The 18,526-nt window shown below is 36.7% G+C and overlaps 1 protein-coding gene across 5 annotated transcripts in view; it reads left to right on the top strand.

Annotated features, from left to right (window-relative positions):
* FRY (FRY microtubule binding protein) overlaps nucleotides 1-18,526 on the top strand; it is a 570,040-nt gene that overhangs the window by 29,013 nt on the left and 522,501 nt on the right. For 3 of the 5 annotated variants that reach the window (XM_043997432.1, XM_043997428.1, XM_043997427.1), the window contains exon 1: nucleotides 5,999-6,033. The exons of 1 other annotated variant lie outside the window; for it this stretch is intronic. In XM_043997432.1, coding sequence (XP_043853367.1) covers nucleotides 6,014-6,033 — 20 coding nt within the window. In that variant the 5' untranslated portion in view covers nucleotides 5,999-6,013. Of the gene's footprint in view, nucleotides 1-5,947; nucleotides 6,034-18,526 lie in introns of those variants that run through there. One more of the 5 variants, XM_043997435.1, reaches the window with a different exon arrangement.

Raw genomic sequence — 18,526 nt, 5'->3', positions numbered from 1 at the left:
GTCATCACACCCTCCATGATTCCTTTCCTGCCCCTTAGATTCTGTTGCCTCCTCCTCCCCCGCAAAAAAAAAAAAAAAATTACTTTGTACTTACTTTTCATTTATGTTGTATATACTTATATGTGTATGCATTGCTTACCCCCAGTTAAAAGTAAGCTATTTGAGGGAAGGAATGCTTTATCTTTTGTTTCTGTATCCCCCACACTAAGCAGTGTGGCCTGGTGGATACAGAGCTGAACTTGGAGCTCAGAATACCTGTGTTCAAGTCCTACTTCTGAGACATACTGGCTGTGGAACGCTGGGCAGGGCTCTTTGCCTCTCTCTGTTCTGGGCAGCTCTCCAATTCTATCAGTTGCAGAGAAGGAGAAGACCTCATTAGTCCAAATTCATTATATTTTTCATATCAGTGAAATCACAGATCCATTCTCTACCCCTATATTCTTTCTTTAAAAAAAAAGTATTTTATTATTTTCCAGTTACATGTAAAAATAGTTTTCAACATTTGTCTTTTATAACATTTTGAGTTCCAAATTTTTCTCCCTATCTCCCTTCCCTATCCCTTCTCCAAGACAGAGAGCAATCTGATATAGGTTATACATGTACAATCACATTAAACATATTTCTGCATTAGTCATGTTGTGAAGGAAGAATCAGAAAAAAGGGGGGAAATCTCAAAAAAAGAAAAAAAAACAACAAAAGAGAAGAAACAGTATGGTTCAATCTGAATTCAGATTCTACAGTTCTTTTTTTCTGGATGTGGAGAATATTTTCCATCATGAGTCCTTTGGAATTGTCTTAGATCATTATACTGCTGAGAAGAGTTAAGACTATCACCTATATTCTTTCCCCACATGAACATATAGAATCCCAAAGCTCCAAGGATACATTAATGGAATATCACACATTAAAGGGTAGATTTTTTCTGATACCTTGTTTTAAAAAAATTATATTCAAACCTTGCCTTTTCCTTAATGCTTTATAAATTGTCTACCCTCAAAGCACTTTTGTACTAACATAGGGATACATAATGAATGGATGCTTTTACAATGAAATGATCCTGCCAAGTTTTTTTAAAGGAAATTTAAAAACTAATAGCAAAACTTATTTTTAAATCCTATGAAAATGTATTAAAATTGCATGTAGAAAGCTCCTTTTATCCATACAGTGAGAGAAATATGGAAGCTTCACACCTACACATCTAATTCAAACAAGACCTGAGTCTGACTTTAAAGTGTAAATTGAAAATTAATACCAGAACAAAAATCACAGTATGGTTCCTAGGTGTAATAAGTAGCAAACTTCATTCTTGGAATAGTCTAAAGTTCTCTCTCTCTCTCTCTCTCTCTCTCTCTCTCTCTCTCTCTCTCTCTCTCTCTCTCTCTCTCTCATACACACACACACAAATATCTGTGTATGTGTGTGTGTGTATATATATACATATATATACTTATATGTATGTATGTGTATATACAAATACATTTTTCTCCTTACATGGTCTTAGAAATAGCTATAAAAATACTTTACTAATAAATTGAAAAAATATTGTTCCCATTCTTTCACCAGATGATGAATAAAAATCTTTTTTTTTAACCTTTTAGTACAGACATTCTTAATCTGGGGTCTGTGAACTTGTAATTTTTAAAAAATATTTTGATAACTGTATTTCAATATAATTGGTTTCCTTTGCAATACTATTTATTTTATTTTATGTGTTTAAAACCATTATTCTGAGAAGGAATCCACAGGCTTCATCAAACTGCCCAAAGGGGCCATGACATAAGAAAAGGTGAAGAACTCCTGCCTTATTAAGTTTAATTTTTTTTTTAATTTTGTTTTAACATCACCTTTATTTCCAAATGTATTCTTCCTCTCTCTCCTCCCCACAGGGCTATCCTTTGTACCAAATAATAAACAAAAAGGAAAAAGAATAACAAAACAGTCCCCACAAATTAACATACAATATGTTTGTACAATATCCTACCTCTTCAAGGAAGGAAGGGTGGTTGGCACTTGAGTTTTTTGTCTTTGTTACTTTCTCTCTAAATATATAGTCTATAGAATTGTCTTCTAGCCAATAGACAACAGAATGCCTGCTAATAGATCAGTCAACAAAAAAGGGAAGTTTTAGTTTTGTAGAGAAAAAAAAAGGACTACTCTTAAATGAGTTTCACTAAACCAATAATTTCAAAGTTTACTTTTTTATTTTGTTCCCTCACCTGAGGAGTCTGTTTCCTACACATTTTCCATTCCCTATCTCCCTGTGCTCAGACAGCTTAGATACACAGTAGCTAGAACACTGGACCTGGAGTCGAAAAGATCTGAGTTCAGATCCAGCTTCAGACATTAGCTGTGTGAACCTAGACAAGTCCTTGAACTGTCTCAATTTCTTCATCTGCAAAATGGGGATACTAGTACCTACCTCCCATAGTTGTTAGTATAAAAAAACAAATTATATAGCCCTTTGTAAACTTTACAGCATTACCTAAATGCTAGCTGTTAGTAGGTTGGAGGAGTTAATATTAACTGAACATTGGGGGGCAGCTAGGTGGCACAGTGGACAAAACACCTGCCCTGGATTCAGGAGGACCTGAGTTCAAATCTGGCCTCAGACACTTGACACTTACTAGCTATGTGACCCTGGGCAAGTCACTTAACCCTCATTGCCTTGCCAAAAAGACAAAAAACAAAAAATATTAACTGAGCATTTAAAATGTTAACATCATTATGATGAGTGTGTTATCCCCATGATGACTGCTAATGACCAGGAAGAGTTTTGTTTAAGCTGGTTAGATTTAATTGTAACTGATGGGGTTATTGGAAGAAGAGAGTGGAAGACTTAGTTACCTGTTCTCAGTTCCATTAACCACTTCATTTTTTATGACTTCTCCAAGTAGTACTGAAAAAGCTGTGAAATTTCACAGATATCTTGTACCCCTGAAATTCTACAAAATGAATGATTCTACCTATCAAAACGGAAGGCCTGAGCAGTTCTGTTTTTGCATGTTTGGTTGGTTGGTTGGTTTGGGTTTGAGTTTGGGGTTTGTTTTTTTGTTGTTTTGGGTTTTTCTGTTTAGTTGGTTAATTGGCTTTTATCAAAATTCTTTAAATGATGTGTTTGCTGACAAAAGAAAAAAACGTATAATGGAATAAAATTTTGGCAGTGAGGACTTGTGATAAGAGGGAAGCCTTTAAGACATCATTGTCATTGCCCATAGCTAACTCTGAGCATCTTTTCTGCCTGTGCTTGGCCCTCCTCTGTACTCCTAGGATACAGTGTTAGCCATGAGTATCATGACAAAGTAATTCCAGTGAGTCAGTCAATCAAAGGTAATAATAAATAAAAATGCCAGTTATGGTTATCATCATAAAAAAGTGGATAGTCTTCACCTGAAAGAGTGCTCTTCCTTTGCCCAACCATGGTCATGTTAAAGCATAGGAAAGTTTGGGGAAAGGAGCCTTAGCTGGAAAAAGGTGAAAATAGTTAAGAATGATGAGGAGGGGATCTACCTTGTAGTAGTGCGTCAACCAAGAAGACTGAAATCATATTTATAAAATCATTTGTTTGTAAATTTATAAATCATATTTATAAAATATGATGAGTAAGAGGAAAAGGCCAAAACTTTGCAGGCTTGGTTTGTAATAAGTTTCAGAAGGTGGTAGTAGGGGGAATGACCATCAACAGTAGCATTAATATAAACTTGAGATTAATATAAGCAAACTGAGACAAATCCAATTCCCTCTCAGCACTTAACTGAAAATACCTTCCCTTCTGTTCCTCCTACATCTCCAAAAGAGACACCTGGCCTTAAAATCTGTTGGTTTGTTTCGGGGTTTTGAGTTTGTTTGCTTTAAGGCACCAAAGACAAGAACCTGTCTGATGCAGACATTAAACAGAAGAAACAACAGGAATATATATTCTAGATATTAATCAATATAATTATATATAATTAATTTTAATTGATAATAATATAAATTTTCTACATAACTATATGTATGTATATATATATGTATACACATACATATATATGTATATGTATATATTTTACATGGACTAAGAAGGGGGAGGTGGTCAAGAGAAAGGGTTGGTTTCAATTAGGCAGCAAAAAGTAGAACCTAAGAAAGACAATTGGCTAGAAGAAAAGTGTCCTAAGTTTTGCTACTGTGTAGTCTTGAGCAATTCACTTAAGCCCCTCTGTGATAGTTTTCTTACTGTTACATGAGGAGTATGGATCTCTTAAAGTCCTTTCTTTCAGCTTAAAGTTTCTAGGAGTCTTATGAACCTATGAGAAATAAAAAGAATAAAATGAACAATCAGTTCCCCATGCCTGGCCAAATTGCACTGGCCTCTAGGGGAAGGATACATGAACAATGCTATTCACCTTGTTATTGCCTGTTTCTTGATGACATTTTTGTGCAAAACACTCCCCCTCCCTTTCATCTCCCCAATCCTTCAAAAGCTTCTTAAAATCTCTCTGAAGTGTAGTTTTACCATCCTTTGCCTTATTGAATTTCAGCCTATTATATTAAAAGCCCATAGTTAATGTTTAGTTTCCTGCTATAGCTTTGTTCCTAGGTGTATATACAGATGCATCTGTGTATGTGTGTGTGTCTTTGTCTGCATCTTCCTGTCTCATTATTGTCCTTTTTAAATATGAACAACTGAAGAACAAAGACAGTGCCTACTTGAATTTGCATTGTTGTTTGCAAAATCAGACTTATAAAGATGAAATTTTAGGAAGTCTCTGAAGTAAGGAAGGGACTGTACCTTTTGTATACACATAGTTGTTAAACCAACATAAGAGAGAAATGGACCAATTGTAAGATAAATAGCACCTGTTCACTTCTCCCCCAACCCTATAGGCCAGTTCAATTTGAGATTGTCCAAGGAATTGAGTTGATTTTATTATTTCCATACCTCATGAGCTCATGGAAGCAACCATAGAGATACAAATCATTCATTTAACAGAGAAGGAAACTAACACCTCAATAAGTTTAGAGGACTTGTTCAGAATTAAACATTTGATAAGCAGGAGAAGCCTGCTTCTGTAATCTGTAAAATGAGGGGATTAGATTCAATGACTTCTCAGGTCACTTCCATCTCTAAATCTATGATCAATGCTGCCTACTTGAGCCATTCATTCTTTTTTCTGAGCACCCCTCACAAATGACTTAATCCTATCAACATCACTGATATCTTGTTTAATATACCTAATGTCAAATCTATAAGAGCATAGACCACCTCTTTCATGAACAAAGAGCTAAGCACACTATTATATACTCAGTAAATGAAAATAATAAGGGTAATTTGTCAATGCATATGTGACATATTTCATACTGTCAATTAACTATGACTTCTCATTGCCTTATTTAATGAGGAACCTGTAAAGCTTGATTTTTATAGTATGAGGTGTCAATAACGATGTACAGTGAGATTTGGAGAGAGAGAAATGCAGGTTCTGATTTGGAGGAGCTGTTTAAGAGCATTTAATACAAATAAAAATTCTCCTATTCAAATAAGATTTGAAAGAGAGGCTCAGTAGCCAGAAAGGGCAAATATTGGGGGGTGGAGTTTGGGTAAGAGGCAAGAAAGGGAAGAGTCGGATAACAAGACTGAGCAGAGTAAGGGGAAAAGTTTATGAGGAAAGTGGCAGACAACAATCTTGGTCATGTTACACTTGAATTGCTGATGAGATACTGAGGAGGAGATGCTGAAGAGATAACTGGGAGGCAAGATTCAACAGGATAAAAAGATGTGGGGTGGACAGTAAGATTAAGAAACCACAAGCACGGGGTGGATGGTAGAATCTTTGGACTCAGGGAAAGTGTGAAAAAAAAGAAGAGAAATAGTCCAAGATCAGAATCCAGAAGAGGTCCAGAATAAGCAGGAGATAAAGCAAAGTCTCTAAGGCTATGTCTACACTATATTTGCAAGGGAAGTCTAGTGGACCAAAACATCTTTTACTGTTCATTGCATTCCTCCAGCCTGGAGTTCCCAAAGAAATTTTTGAAGCGGATGCTCCGTCTACATACAAGGTAGGGTATTTCATGATTGTTCCTATAAGGTAGATCTCCATGTTGACAGTGATCTTAGTTCAATTGTAGATTGATTCGTGCCAGAATGGATCTTGGTTTCTGACTGTTTGGGTTCATTTGGATCTGTAACATGCATACATCATTAATTTCCCTGCTTTTATGTAATACAATGTAATTAAATGATCCAGATGTGTTATTGGCAATCTACTCAGTATAGTTAGTCACCAGGCATATATTAACTGCTTTCTATATGACAGGAATTGTGCTATATAATGTAGACTTTCCCTAAGTGAATAGTTGAAAATATTAGGGGGAAATCCCAGAGAAAAGCATGGTATTAAGTGAGTTCTTAGAATCAAAGGTCTGGTTATTACCAAATAGGGAATAGAGATTCCCTACAGTTTTGCCAAAAAAAAAAAAAAAGATATATACCTACAGCTTTGATAAAAGAAAGGTAGAAAGGGGGCAATTAGTCTCATTGTCAAGAAGCTAATTGTTGACTTCATTTTGTTTTATTTGTTTTCCAAGCAATAGAAATTTCATTTAAGGAAATTTCGGAGAGAATTATGGGGAGGTGACAGCATGGTTATGCCAAAGTATGTTCCACGTTGTTGTTACTGGGTGAGTGGTGGGAGAGTGATAATAGGGAAGATGAATGATAACAGCAAAGGTCACCAGGGTGAATTGAAGCTTTTATGAAAATTAGTTTGAGATGATGACATTCATAATTAATGACCTAAAAGGTCATAAAACAACATTTCCTGCACTTTCTTGCCTTTTGGCTTAATTACCTTGCATCCACTAAGATATAAGATATCTCTTTCCACAGCTGATTTTGTACGAGTTTTTATCTTTCACATTTGATGTGTGTGTGTGTGTGTGTGTGTGGTGTAGCATAGTATATATACATTTAATAATAGGAGCAGGACATTTAATAATAGCTTATAGCTTTATAATTTTCCTCTTAGCCTTCATTATTGAATGATGTCCAGCTAATGTTCATATTTGGGAGATGTCTTCTTTTTCCCTGTTTTACTCCACTATTCTTGCAAGTAAACTGTTAAGTGACAGGCTTATGATTTTCTGCTTAGAAGCCAAACCGGTGAAAATCTAACCTCTTTTCTTCCAGGCTTATTTCTTAGTTATTGACAACATTAAAGCCTGAACAGCATAAAATTTTATCTTTAAAATAGGCTTAGTTTCCCTTCTGAATGTAGGAAAGTCTTTGGGGATGTTTTTTTTTGTTTTAGTCAAATGGAAAAGTCCTATTTTGGGACTTGACCCTAGATGTTTTAAAATAGTTTTAGACTCATTGCTTAATATAAAGCATAGCACTGAGTCAGCTGCACAAACGATTCTACAAAACTGTATTCTCAAAGCACAGAAGCACAGCCACTACTGCATATTTCATGTGGTATGTGTATTTCATGCAACATATTTCATTTGTTTCACTTAAAAAAAAGAAAAGAACTGTGTAGCTAATTAACATGAAGGCAACTTAAAAGGAACTGGGACACTTTAATTATTTGAGGCAAGTTTTTGTCTTTGAGGACAGTAACAGTTGGCTTCCATGCTTAAGCTGTTATGTACACTATCCAAATTCAGGTTAATAGCTTGTTTACAAAAAAGCTTCTGTCCAAGGTGAAAAAAAAAAACATTTCAAAAGCTGCCTCTGGGACAGCAGTTTCAGGGGAAAATGATCAAATCATCACCACAGTTAGTGGCTAGACATATTTCCAAATTCACCCAGACCTTTAGCTTAAATGTAGGATAATTGACTACAGATTGAGTAACAAAGGGAATTGAGACAGTGGAAACCTGAAGCCAAGTCAGATAAAGAACACTATCCTTGCCCTTCGTATTGGACCAAAGTGGAAGAGGAATTGAGGATACTGATGTGGTGATAGTTTGTCCTGAAACATTATTCTTTCTATGTGTTGGCATGGCCCCAGTCATGCATCTGTGCAAAATATTTAAGTCTGTTTAATACTCAGTATATCCCAAATATATAGGAGCCATTCTAAAATTGTTATCTTCTGATATATGTGTGTGTGTGTGTTTCTGTATATATGTGGATGTAGATATGTATGTGTATAAGTAGACAGAGAAAGGAAGGGGGAGAAAGAGTGGAGAGAAGGAAAAGTTGGGAGAAAAGTGGAGAGGAAGGGAAAGAAGTATGGGATGGAGAGAGAGGGGGAAGGAGGGAGGGAGGGAAAGAGAGGAAGGAAGGGAGGGAGGGAGAGAGAGAGAGAGCTCTTCTGCAACTTATAGAGAGTTGTCTGAACACTGAGGGATGAGATGATTTGCCTATAGGCACACAGTCTGTGTCATATGCTTGAACCCCAGGTCTTCCTGTATCATGCTTCTGTGTCATTTAAAATTATATATGGTCGCCTTACTTCTGTCCCAAGTTTAGGGAAAATTAGCTGGAGTTTCTAATATATTGATACTTATACATTAGAAGCTTTAGAACCAGTTTTGGGACATGAAGCATTTATTAAAGTATACTAGGTATTAGTAAAGAGAGATAGCAAATGGCTCAAAAAATTAAGAAAGCCTAACTAGGATAGAGGAAAAGAGAGAAAAAGGTACTGCTACCTGAGTCTCAGGCCAAAAAAGGAAGTCCTTATGCCTCTGTGAGCAGAAGCTTCCTGCAGGTCCGGACAAGAGGTGGTCCCTACACACCACTCCAAGTTAATTGGCCAGCATCACCCAAAACCATTGGTTCACTGGACTTGAGGGCAGTCCATGAGCAGAACGTGCTGAGGTTGGAGCTCAGAGAACACACCCTCTGAGGGCCAGGCCCTCAGGTAGGTGTGATTTCAACAAAGTCAACTTCAAGTGAGATAATCAGCAAAGTCAATCTAATCAATCTCAATATTATCCTCTCAAGGGGGGCCTCTGGGTGTCCCAAAACCCATTATTTTCTCACAACCCCCCCCCATGCTTCATTAAGAAACATGGTTTCCTTAAATGAAGCAATAATATTACAAATACTTGTAAAGGGTTCTATGATGATTAACAATGGAAAGGGGAATGAAAAAAGAGAAGAGAATTTGAGCGAAACATTGACCAAAAAAAAAAAACCAACTAAAGGGGGCAGTCCCCTTTAGGAAGTGGATATTACAAATAAAAAAATACTAAAGGGGGCAGTCCCCTTTAGGAAGTGGATATTACAAATAGTGTATGCAATAGGAAATGGAAAACAGGAAAATGTCCATCTAAGTCTTTAGAAATATTTTCTCAGATGATTCTTGGGATGTCATCTGAATGTAGCTCTGGATTCTAGCTCTGAAATCTGGGCATGGTCTCAGGTGTGGTTGTAGAGAAGTCTCTCAGGTGTTTCAGATGCTGATGATCAGCTAGAAAGTCTCAGCTGTAAAGTTTCCTACAAAATTGATCTTAATACAACTTTAAATAGCTTTTCCAATAACCAAATCAACCAATGAGAGTTATCAAAAATATATGTTTAGGGGGCAGCTAGGTGGTGTAGTGGATAAAGCACCAGCCCTGGATTCAGGAGTACCTGAGTTCCAATCTGGCCTCAGACACTTGACATTTATTAGCTGTGTGACCCTGGACAAGTCACTTAACCCCCATTACCCCACAAAAAAAAGAAAGAAAGAAAAAATATGTTTAAGGAATCTTTTAGAGATTTTGCAATTATGTATTGTCCAGTTGTTACATATGAAACAGATATAAAAAAACAAAAATGGATACTTTTTTAAACTTAATATTACTGTGAACCCCCCTATGGAGAATAAATTGAAAAGATGTAATATAAAAGTTGTCAGATTAATTTCAGTTATAGTAACTTCTAACAAAAATGGATGTCTCCTTAAGTTACTTGCAAGAGAGTCCATAATTTATGCTGGTATATCCTTCTTTAATACAGGGCTAAGACAACTGTGATATTAATTAAGAAAAGGATTTATATCCTGGTTTCATCACTTTTTGCATCATCTGCCTAATTATCTTCATGCCATTATGAGAAATTAAATAATCTAATATAACTAGTAACAGATGTCAAGGCCAAATCCAACATTGTATCCCATCATGACATCTGGGATAATTATGGGGTTACCATAAAAGAACAGAGAAGAAAGAGAAATGAGCGTTGCTAAACTTTGTGGCTCTGCAGATAGCCAATGCAGTATATTGAGGGGAAACTAAGTCAGGCTTAATCAGATGCATGGGACTGAGACGTCCATGGTATCAGGCACGTAGAAGCAGGGATTGAAGTCAGGTATAGAATGAGATGGCTGGGATGAAAACATCCAGCTACCTATATTACATAGCCAGAACATCTGGTGCTATGTGGGGGGGAAATGAAGCCAAAAGAATCCAACCTCAGCTCTTGCCAATAGCTGTTCTCTCAGCCTTTCCCAAGGCAGTGCACTACCTGTACTTCATGCGTGTCTCCCCTCCTGTGACAGTTCAATGCCTGCTCTTGTATGTATTCTTCTCATGGATGGCTGGCATCTTGGCTGCTCAGAATCTGATAACTCAGAATAAAGGCAATTAATGTTTCAAATGGTAAATTCCCATAATCCAAGGCTCATATGTATTTAACAACTGAGAATAATGATGATAGCAAAAAATGTGAATTAATTGACAGATATAATTACAATCACATAGATAGTAGGTGACAAATGTAAATGACTGATAACATTATTCATTATTACATAATTTCCATGAATGCATTACTTGTCAAGTGTTGGTACTGGTTTTACATGGAGCAATGGATCCAAGAATCCTTCTCTCTGATTTTGATGGCATTTGGAGTTGTCAGCAATACCTGGAAAGGACCAAGCCAAAGCTGCCTGGGTCCCACTAGTCCACTGAAACGTTTTGATATATACCCTGTCTCCTGGGTTCAAATCATGTAAGGAGAAGTCCAAGGGGCTGGCCTATACTGCTGCTCCTGCCTCGTGGAGTTCACATAGCCTGGCTTGTAACTCCTGTATATAGGAAGCAACAGAGGTATTCCCGCCTACTAATGAACTCCACTTGCCAAACTATTTTTATACTAGTAGAGATCACTGTATGGGTTTGAAAGTGATAAAACTTCATTTCTTCAAAAATTTTCTAGAATTCACTCATTTGAAATTTATTAAGGTTCAACTATATACAAGCCTGATATAATAGCTAGTGGGCTGGTCTTGGGGTCAAGATGATCCAGGTTCAAGTCCAACCTCTGACACATCCTCCCTGAACCTTTCAGTGTCCCCAGAGAACTCTTTTAAGTCTATTAAGTTACAGATTTTGGGCCAGCTAGGCAGGGCATTGGATAGAGTGCTGAGCTTGGAGTCAGAAAGATTTATTTTTCTGAGTACAAATCTGGCCTTATAAACTTACTAGTTCTGTGACCCTGAGCAAGTCACTTCACCTTCTTTGCTTTGGTTTCCCCTTCTGTAAAATGAGATTGAGAAGGAAATTGCAAACCAGTCCAGTAGAGTTGCCAAGAAAACCCCAAATGGGGTCATGAAGAGTTAGACATGACTGAAAAATAACTGAACAAAAGCTACAGATTTATTACAAATCTGCATCTGGAAGGAAATCCAAAAATAAAATCACAGATACAGACCAAAAAATAATGTATAAGAACAAGTGCTAGGTACTGAGGGAGATACAAAGATAAGACATAATTCCTATTCTCCAAGGAGTTTAGATGTGGGCAGTGAGAATAGACATATATGCAAATAACCCAATAAAATGTGATAAGGATTTTAGAGAGATATGGTCAAGATCCATCTGGCAGGCAATAAATATTTATTAAGCACCTACTATGTACCAGGCACTGTGCAAAGCACTGAGGATACAAACACATAAAAAAAGAAAAAGAAAGTCTCTGACCTCAAGGAGCTTAGGGTCTAATGGGGGAAGATGACACATCAAAGAAAGCTGAAAAGAGGCGGGGAAAGGTACCTGACAGGGAATGTGATGGAGAAATAAAAAGGAATACAACCAAGTGAGAAATGTAAAAATTGTTTGCCTTAGTCCCCTCATCATATGGAGGTTTTAGGAGGACCCCTTCGTTCTGTCTTCCAATTAGAAGGGCAGAGATTGTATTGATGAGATGTGAAAGCACCAATGCTGATGAGGCTCTGGATGGGGGTGGGAGTGGGGGCATGATGCAGAGTCCAAAGAAGTGTAGCCAGGTGGGAAATGAAGGTGCTGAAGTTTATAGAACTTAATGGATTTATAGTTAGATTGATAAATAGAGCATTTATTATATGCATATTATATACTAGGAACTATGTTTATAGGTCCTTGGCAGAGTCTAAATTATCTTGAATTATATTTTTATTTAATATAACCTTTGCTAATAAGGTAATTATTTCCTTTTTGTTTATTATTATTTTCTTGAAAGTAATATCTTTAAAGAATTTTAATAGAACCAGATAAATGAAATCACTGATCCAACAAAGTGCCACCTACTATCTATAAGGCCTTGGATAAGTCACTTAATCTCTTTGGGCCTCAGTTTCCATATCTGTTAAACAAAGATGTTGGATTTGATGACCTCTAAGGTTCTTTCCAGTTCTGAATCTATGCCCTCATGATCTTATTTACTTAATTATACTAAGGAATCTACAGTGATAAGACCCTTTCTGAAATGATAGTGAGCATAGTTAAATGGGTACTATTGCTATCAAAGAAAGACATCACCACAACATACATAGATTTTGATATATCTTCTTTTAAGAGGACAAGGCTATTGGCCAATGCATTATTCTTTATGTCACAGATTTTTATGTCCAGATAAAGTCATTTTTTTCTTTTCTGGTTTTATATTTAAGTTTAAAATGAATAAAAAATTTACACCAAAAACCAAACAAACAAAACAAAATAAAGTTATAATAGCTTTTATTCAATCAATAAGTGATTATTAAGTGCCTGCCTGTTGGGTGCCTAGATAGTGTGCGATGACATAAAGAGTTTAAATTCTTCTGAGGGAAAACAATGCATACTCAATATAAGTAAATACAGAATATACACGTGGTAACTTTAGTAGGGTAGATAGTAAGCTTCATCTAGGCGATAGCAATTGACCTGAGCTTTGGAGGAAGGTAGGGAATCCAAGAGGTGGAGGGAGAGGAGAAAATGCATTCCAGGAATGGGGATAGCCTGTGCAGAGCATGGAGATGGGAGATAGAAGAGCAAATAAGCCAATTGGGGTGGAATGCAGAGTCCATGTATGAGAGCAATGTATAATAAAACTGGAAAGGGAGACTGGAACCAGATGGTAAAGCAATTTAAATGCCAAATAGAGGAAATAGGTATTTTCTCCTGGAAGCACTAAGGAATCACTGGAATTTTCTGAGCAAGGGACTAACATGACTAGACTGCCATGCCAGAAATAGTATGTCAGCATCTATATGGAGGATGGATTGAAGTGGAGAGAGACTTGAAACAGAGAAAATAATTAAGAGGCCAGTGCAGTAGTCCAGATAGAAGGTGATTATGACGTATATTAGGGTGGTGGCTGAGTAGGGAGGAAAGCAGATAGATAAGAGAGAAGTGGTGGAGGCAGAACTGACAAGACTTAGCAGCTGATTGAATAAGTTAAAATAAAAAATTGAGGATGACAGATTACAAATGTACATCACCAGAAGGATGGTGAAGCCCTCAATAGAAATAGGAAAATTTGGAAGAGGGATGGGTTTTGAGGGAAAGATAATTCTCCTTTTGGACTTGGTGAATCTGAGATGCCTACAAGACATTCTGTTGGAAATGTCTAGTAGGCAATTGGTAGTGTGATATTTGAACTCAGGAGAATGACCAGGACTGTATAGATAGTTCCAGGAGCAAGCAAATGAAGAATAGACCCTCCGCTGTGGAGAGGCAACAGAAAACCCGAGTCTTTTAAAAACAGAAATAGATCTGGAGGTAAATTTATGACTATAAGATTCTGTAATCTAAAAGATAGTTCCATGTCTTGTGTAACACTGATGTAGTTGATACTGAATACTCCATTTCAGAGTTAGTCACTTCAGAATACCATGGAAATGACATGAAGCTAATTTTTCCAAAAAGTGTCTCAAAATATTCATTCTAGCTGCAGTATATTTTAGTCTGTGCACTCATGGATTTCTAACATCTATTCATCTCAGTCAGCCCATCAATCAGTAAGCATTTAAGCATCTACTGTTTGTCAGGTATTGTTCTAAGCCCTGAGGATACACTACAGGTGAGTTGCTGGGAAATGTGTGCACTCCAGAGTTCTTCAACCACAAAGAATTACCTGAACCTACTTTGAACTGAAGGATAATATCTTACTCACAGATGAACTGGGAACTTTGGCTTGAAGAACTTGGATTTATCTGTTTAGTATCACAACCACATATGTGTTCTTACCTCGTCCAGTTCACAGAAAATGTAGGTAAAGGCCCCATTCTCAAAATGGAAACAGCCCCACCAATTATCCCACATGTCACTGAAGTAGGACATACCCAATAAAAGTGAGTCTTTTGGTTGCTGATAGATATGCTCCTCCCTTTTTAAACATTCTATTTACTTGATAACATGGAAACCAGATTTATCCAGGGCTATTCTTGAGGGAAGTTCTAAAAAGGTAATCATTTTCCATTACAGCAAGATCCACACACTGGATGGCAACATATAATGTGTGAAGAAGGGACCCAGCCCCTCAGGCATGTGGATCCAAGTGTCTGGGGCACCTTGAAAAATTCTGCTTGTATTAGGGAGGTGTGGCAGAAAGGAAGAAGAGATAAAAATGGAAAAGAAACAGATTAAAACTTCTGCTAATTATCACTTACCAGTTAGAATGGCTCCAGTGAAGCTAGAAGCCCCAGAGGAATTCATCTAATTATTGTAGTTACCTAAGAAAAGAGAAGTGGAGAGTTGTGTAATTATCTGGTGAATTAAATCAGTATAGACTGCCAAACAATATAATTCAGTTCACTATATTATTCTTTCCCTATCCAGGAATATGTATATGAAGAGGCTACTTTTCTTTTCTATTATGGCTGGCCAAATTATTGTGAAATTGCCAGACCCTCTCCCCCCCCCAACACACCCCCTCCCGACATTTTACTTGATTTACATAGGTGTCATCTTTGCTTGAGAAACATATGTATGGGATTAAATGTGACCTTACCTTGGTGTACACCTTGAGTGCTAAGAAAATGATAGTAATTGAGAAGTGTTGTCTTTGTCACAGACAATTAACCAATTAGAATGGATATTGTGTTCTTGGCATAGATTCCTTGGTCCCACAACTTCTAGAATTTAATTTTAGTAGTTGGTCACTGGTCTATTTAAGTGTATCAGGAGACCTTTTGTTTAAAAAAGCTATTATCCAGTGTAATCAGAGAATGATGACATCCTCTTAAGTGCTAAGTATATCAAGAGTTCTCCAGACTTGTGATGTAATGGATCCTGAGAGTGGTTGGAATTAATTTTTTAGATTTTAAAAAACAAAATAAAGACTTTATATTTTGAAAGAATAGATATAAATTATCACATAAATCATAAATTATCATAAATTATTGCTGGACTTTTCCACTAAATTTATTTAATGTAATTGATTTTAAAACGTGTTAACAAGCAAAGTGGTATTAAATAATGGATAGCAATGTCAGGATAGGCTCTTTATAATGGGGCAGCTAGGTGGTACAGTGGATAGAGGGCCCGGAGTCAGGAAGATTTATCTTCCAGAGTTCAAATCTGGCCTCAGACACTAGCTGTGTAACCCTGGGCAACTCACTTAACCCTGTTTGCCTCAGTTTCCTCACCTGCCAAATGAACTGGAGATGGAAATGGCAAACCTCTCCACTATTTTTGCTATGAAAATCCCAAAAGGAGTCATAAAGTTGGTATGACTGAAACAACTGAACAACAATGGGTACTAAGAGGTGAAATTACCTTACATGATTTGGCTTGTGATATCATACCTCATGGGCTAGTATTGGTACAGAGGGATTATATTTCTTGGAGATTATTTTCTTGTTTAACAGTAAGAACTTTCAGACAACTTTATGGGAAGACATTAAGGTTATCACATTTAGAATTGTCAACTCCTTTTCATGGAGAAAAGATGTAGGGAATCTAATCTTGAAAAGGGCTCCAGATGTCTTGAAATTTCAAAATGTAGAAATGTCATCCAGTATACTATCCTTACACAGCATTGGCTTTGTACAATGATTTTATAAGTGTTTTTCCTTTCCTAAATAAAAATTGTCTTGGTGCCTTAAAGAAATAATTGAATTGTACAGCTTATACAGGGTGAGCCTTTTTGAAAATTACTTTTTCTTTTCCCAATTTACAATATTTGATTTTTCATACATAATGTAAATTCATTTCCTATATATGCCATATATGATGCTATAGTATTGTAAATTAAAAACAAAAAATAAAGTAACTATTAAATATTGAAATCCCTTCATGACTTTTGGCCCACCCTGTATTTGCCTAGTGATTACCTTCCCTGCTGACTCCAGTATCATAGATAATATCAGAATAGTGATACGGGTCCTGGGGTTAGGAAGACTTCCCTAATCTTTCCTTGGATAGGGACCTTCTATTTGTTTTGGGAAAGAAAGCCAAGATAGTTCTTGGAGGCCATGTAATATAGTAATAAAAACAGAATATGCCTGAGAGTGGAATCTTGGTGTAGACACTTAACAGTTCTCTGCCTCCAGTTCCTTACTGTATCTTACTGTAAATTTGCTACTCTCCAGACCCTAACTTTAGAGACATGTTATCATAGGAATCATAAATGTAAAGGTGAAGATATTAGAAGCCATATAGTCCAACCCTCTCATTTTACAGACAAGAGAACAGACTGGTAAAAGTTAAATTATTTGCCCAAGGTATCAAACGTATTAAGTAAGAGAGAGAGAATTTGGATTTCATAGCCTCCAAGGATCATTCTCACTCTAAATCAATGATTTATGAACTTGAATTCTTCAAGAATCTCCAATGATCACTGATGTAAATTGGAATCCCTCTGTGACATAGATTGTTTTCATGAATTGCTGCAGCTGAAAGTCATTAGCTGAAGGGCAGCTCTCTCTTGATTCGTTGTTGTTTAGTCATTTCATTTATACCTGACTCTTCATGACCCCACTTGGGGTTTTCTTGTCAAAGATACTAGAGGGGTTTGCCATTTGCTTCTCCAGCTCATTTTACAGATGAGGAAACTGAGGCAAACAGGTTTAAGTGACTTGCCCAGGGTCACACAACTAGTAAGTGAGGTCAGATTTGGATTCATGAAGATGAGTCTTCCTGACTCCAGGCTAGGCACTCTATTCAATGCACCACCTAACTGCACTCTCTGTTGATGAGCCTCTTCAAACCAAGCTAGGGTGGTTCTGTGTGACAGAAAAGCCTTCTATCTCAGTGGACCCATTCTCAAAGCCTTCCCAGTTTAGAAGGACCATCCAGAGCTTGTAGTCTTCCAGTGTACATTTTGGGAATTGTTGTGGTATAGTAATTATAGGGGTTTTTTAAATCCTTTTTTGGGTCTTGGACCCTGTTGGCAATCTGGTGAAGCCAATGGACTCATCTCAGAATTATGTTTTTAGATACATAAGATTACAAAAGAAAACAATCACATAGAAATAGTTATCAAGTTTCTTTTAAAGTTCACAGACATGGCTAGTACTTAACATAATCTTGGCACTTGGTACAAAAATGTTTATTGATTGATAGTGATAGAGTCCTTGATTTGGGTTCTGAAGACATGGGTCCAATCCTAGCCTTGCTAATAATTGCTTGTGTGACCTTAGACAAGTTTTTTTGGAACTGTCCCTTAAAACTCTAAATTGCATGATAACCCAAGATCATCTCCATGAGGCATGGAAACATGGTAGGGAATTGGATTTGGTAGAGATATAAATATATTGAGCTATTAAAATTGAGTCTGTATGAAAAAGCACTTTTAACATTTCAGTAAGAAGGGCTTTTCTAAATCAAAGTTGGTGCTTTTGTTATCTATTTTCATCAGTCAAATGAATCAAATATTCACACAGCATGAGCCTCATTCGTTAGGTATGTTATAATATTCTGTTATTGCAACAGAAATGCCCAGATAACATTCCTGCTGAATTGATAACCAAAGTGTAATAGGTCCCCAGTTCTGTACAGTGTCCAACTAGTGTTTGTAAAATTACCCTGAGTCACTGAGATAATTTTCTTTCCTTTTTATTTTGTATTTATTACCATTATGATTATCTTTCAGAACAATCTTCCATGTGTGCTGAAATGCCCTTGGAATCAAATTCTTTCCCTCCCACCCTATGAAAGGAAAGTTAAGGTGGGAAGAGAATCTGGTATGTAATAGAATAGCTGGTCTCAAGATACTTAGCCACACCTCTTAAAGTTGCACACCTTCAGGTGACCCTGCACAGGAAGGCAGCCACTTTTAGTGAATTCCCAACTCTGAAAGAAACTGTGGTTCAAAAGTAAGCTGATTTCACAAAGGAGATAAGGAAAACCTATGTTTTTCTTAGCTATCCCCTTGTCC

Source organism: Dromiciops gliroides, chromosome 3, assembly GCF_019393635.1.
Source record: "Dromiciops gliroides isolate mDroGli1 chromosome 3, mDroGli1.pri, whole genome shotgun sequence".
NCBI classification, from domain to species: Eukaryota; Metazoa; Chordata; class Mammalia; order Microbiotheria; family Microbiotheriidae; genus Dromiciops; species Dromiciops gliroides.
The sequence above is the reverse complement of the archived record's forward strand: the minus strand, read 5'-3'. Positions and strand labels throughout refer to the sequence as shown.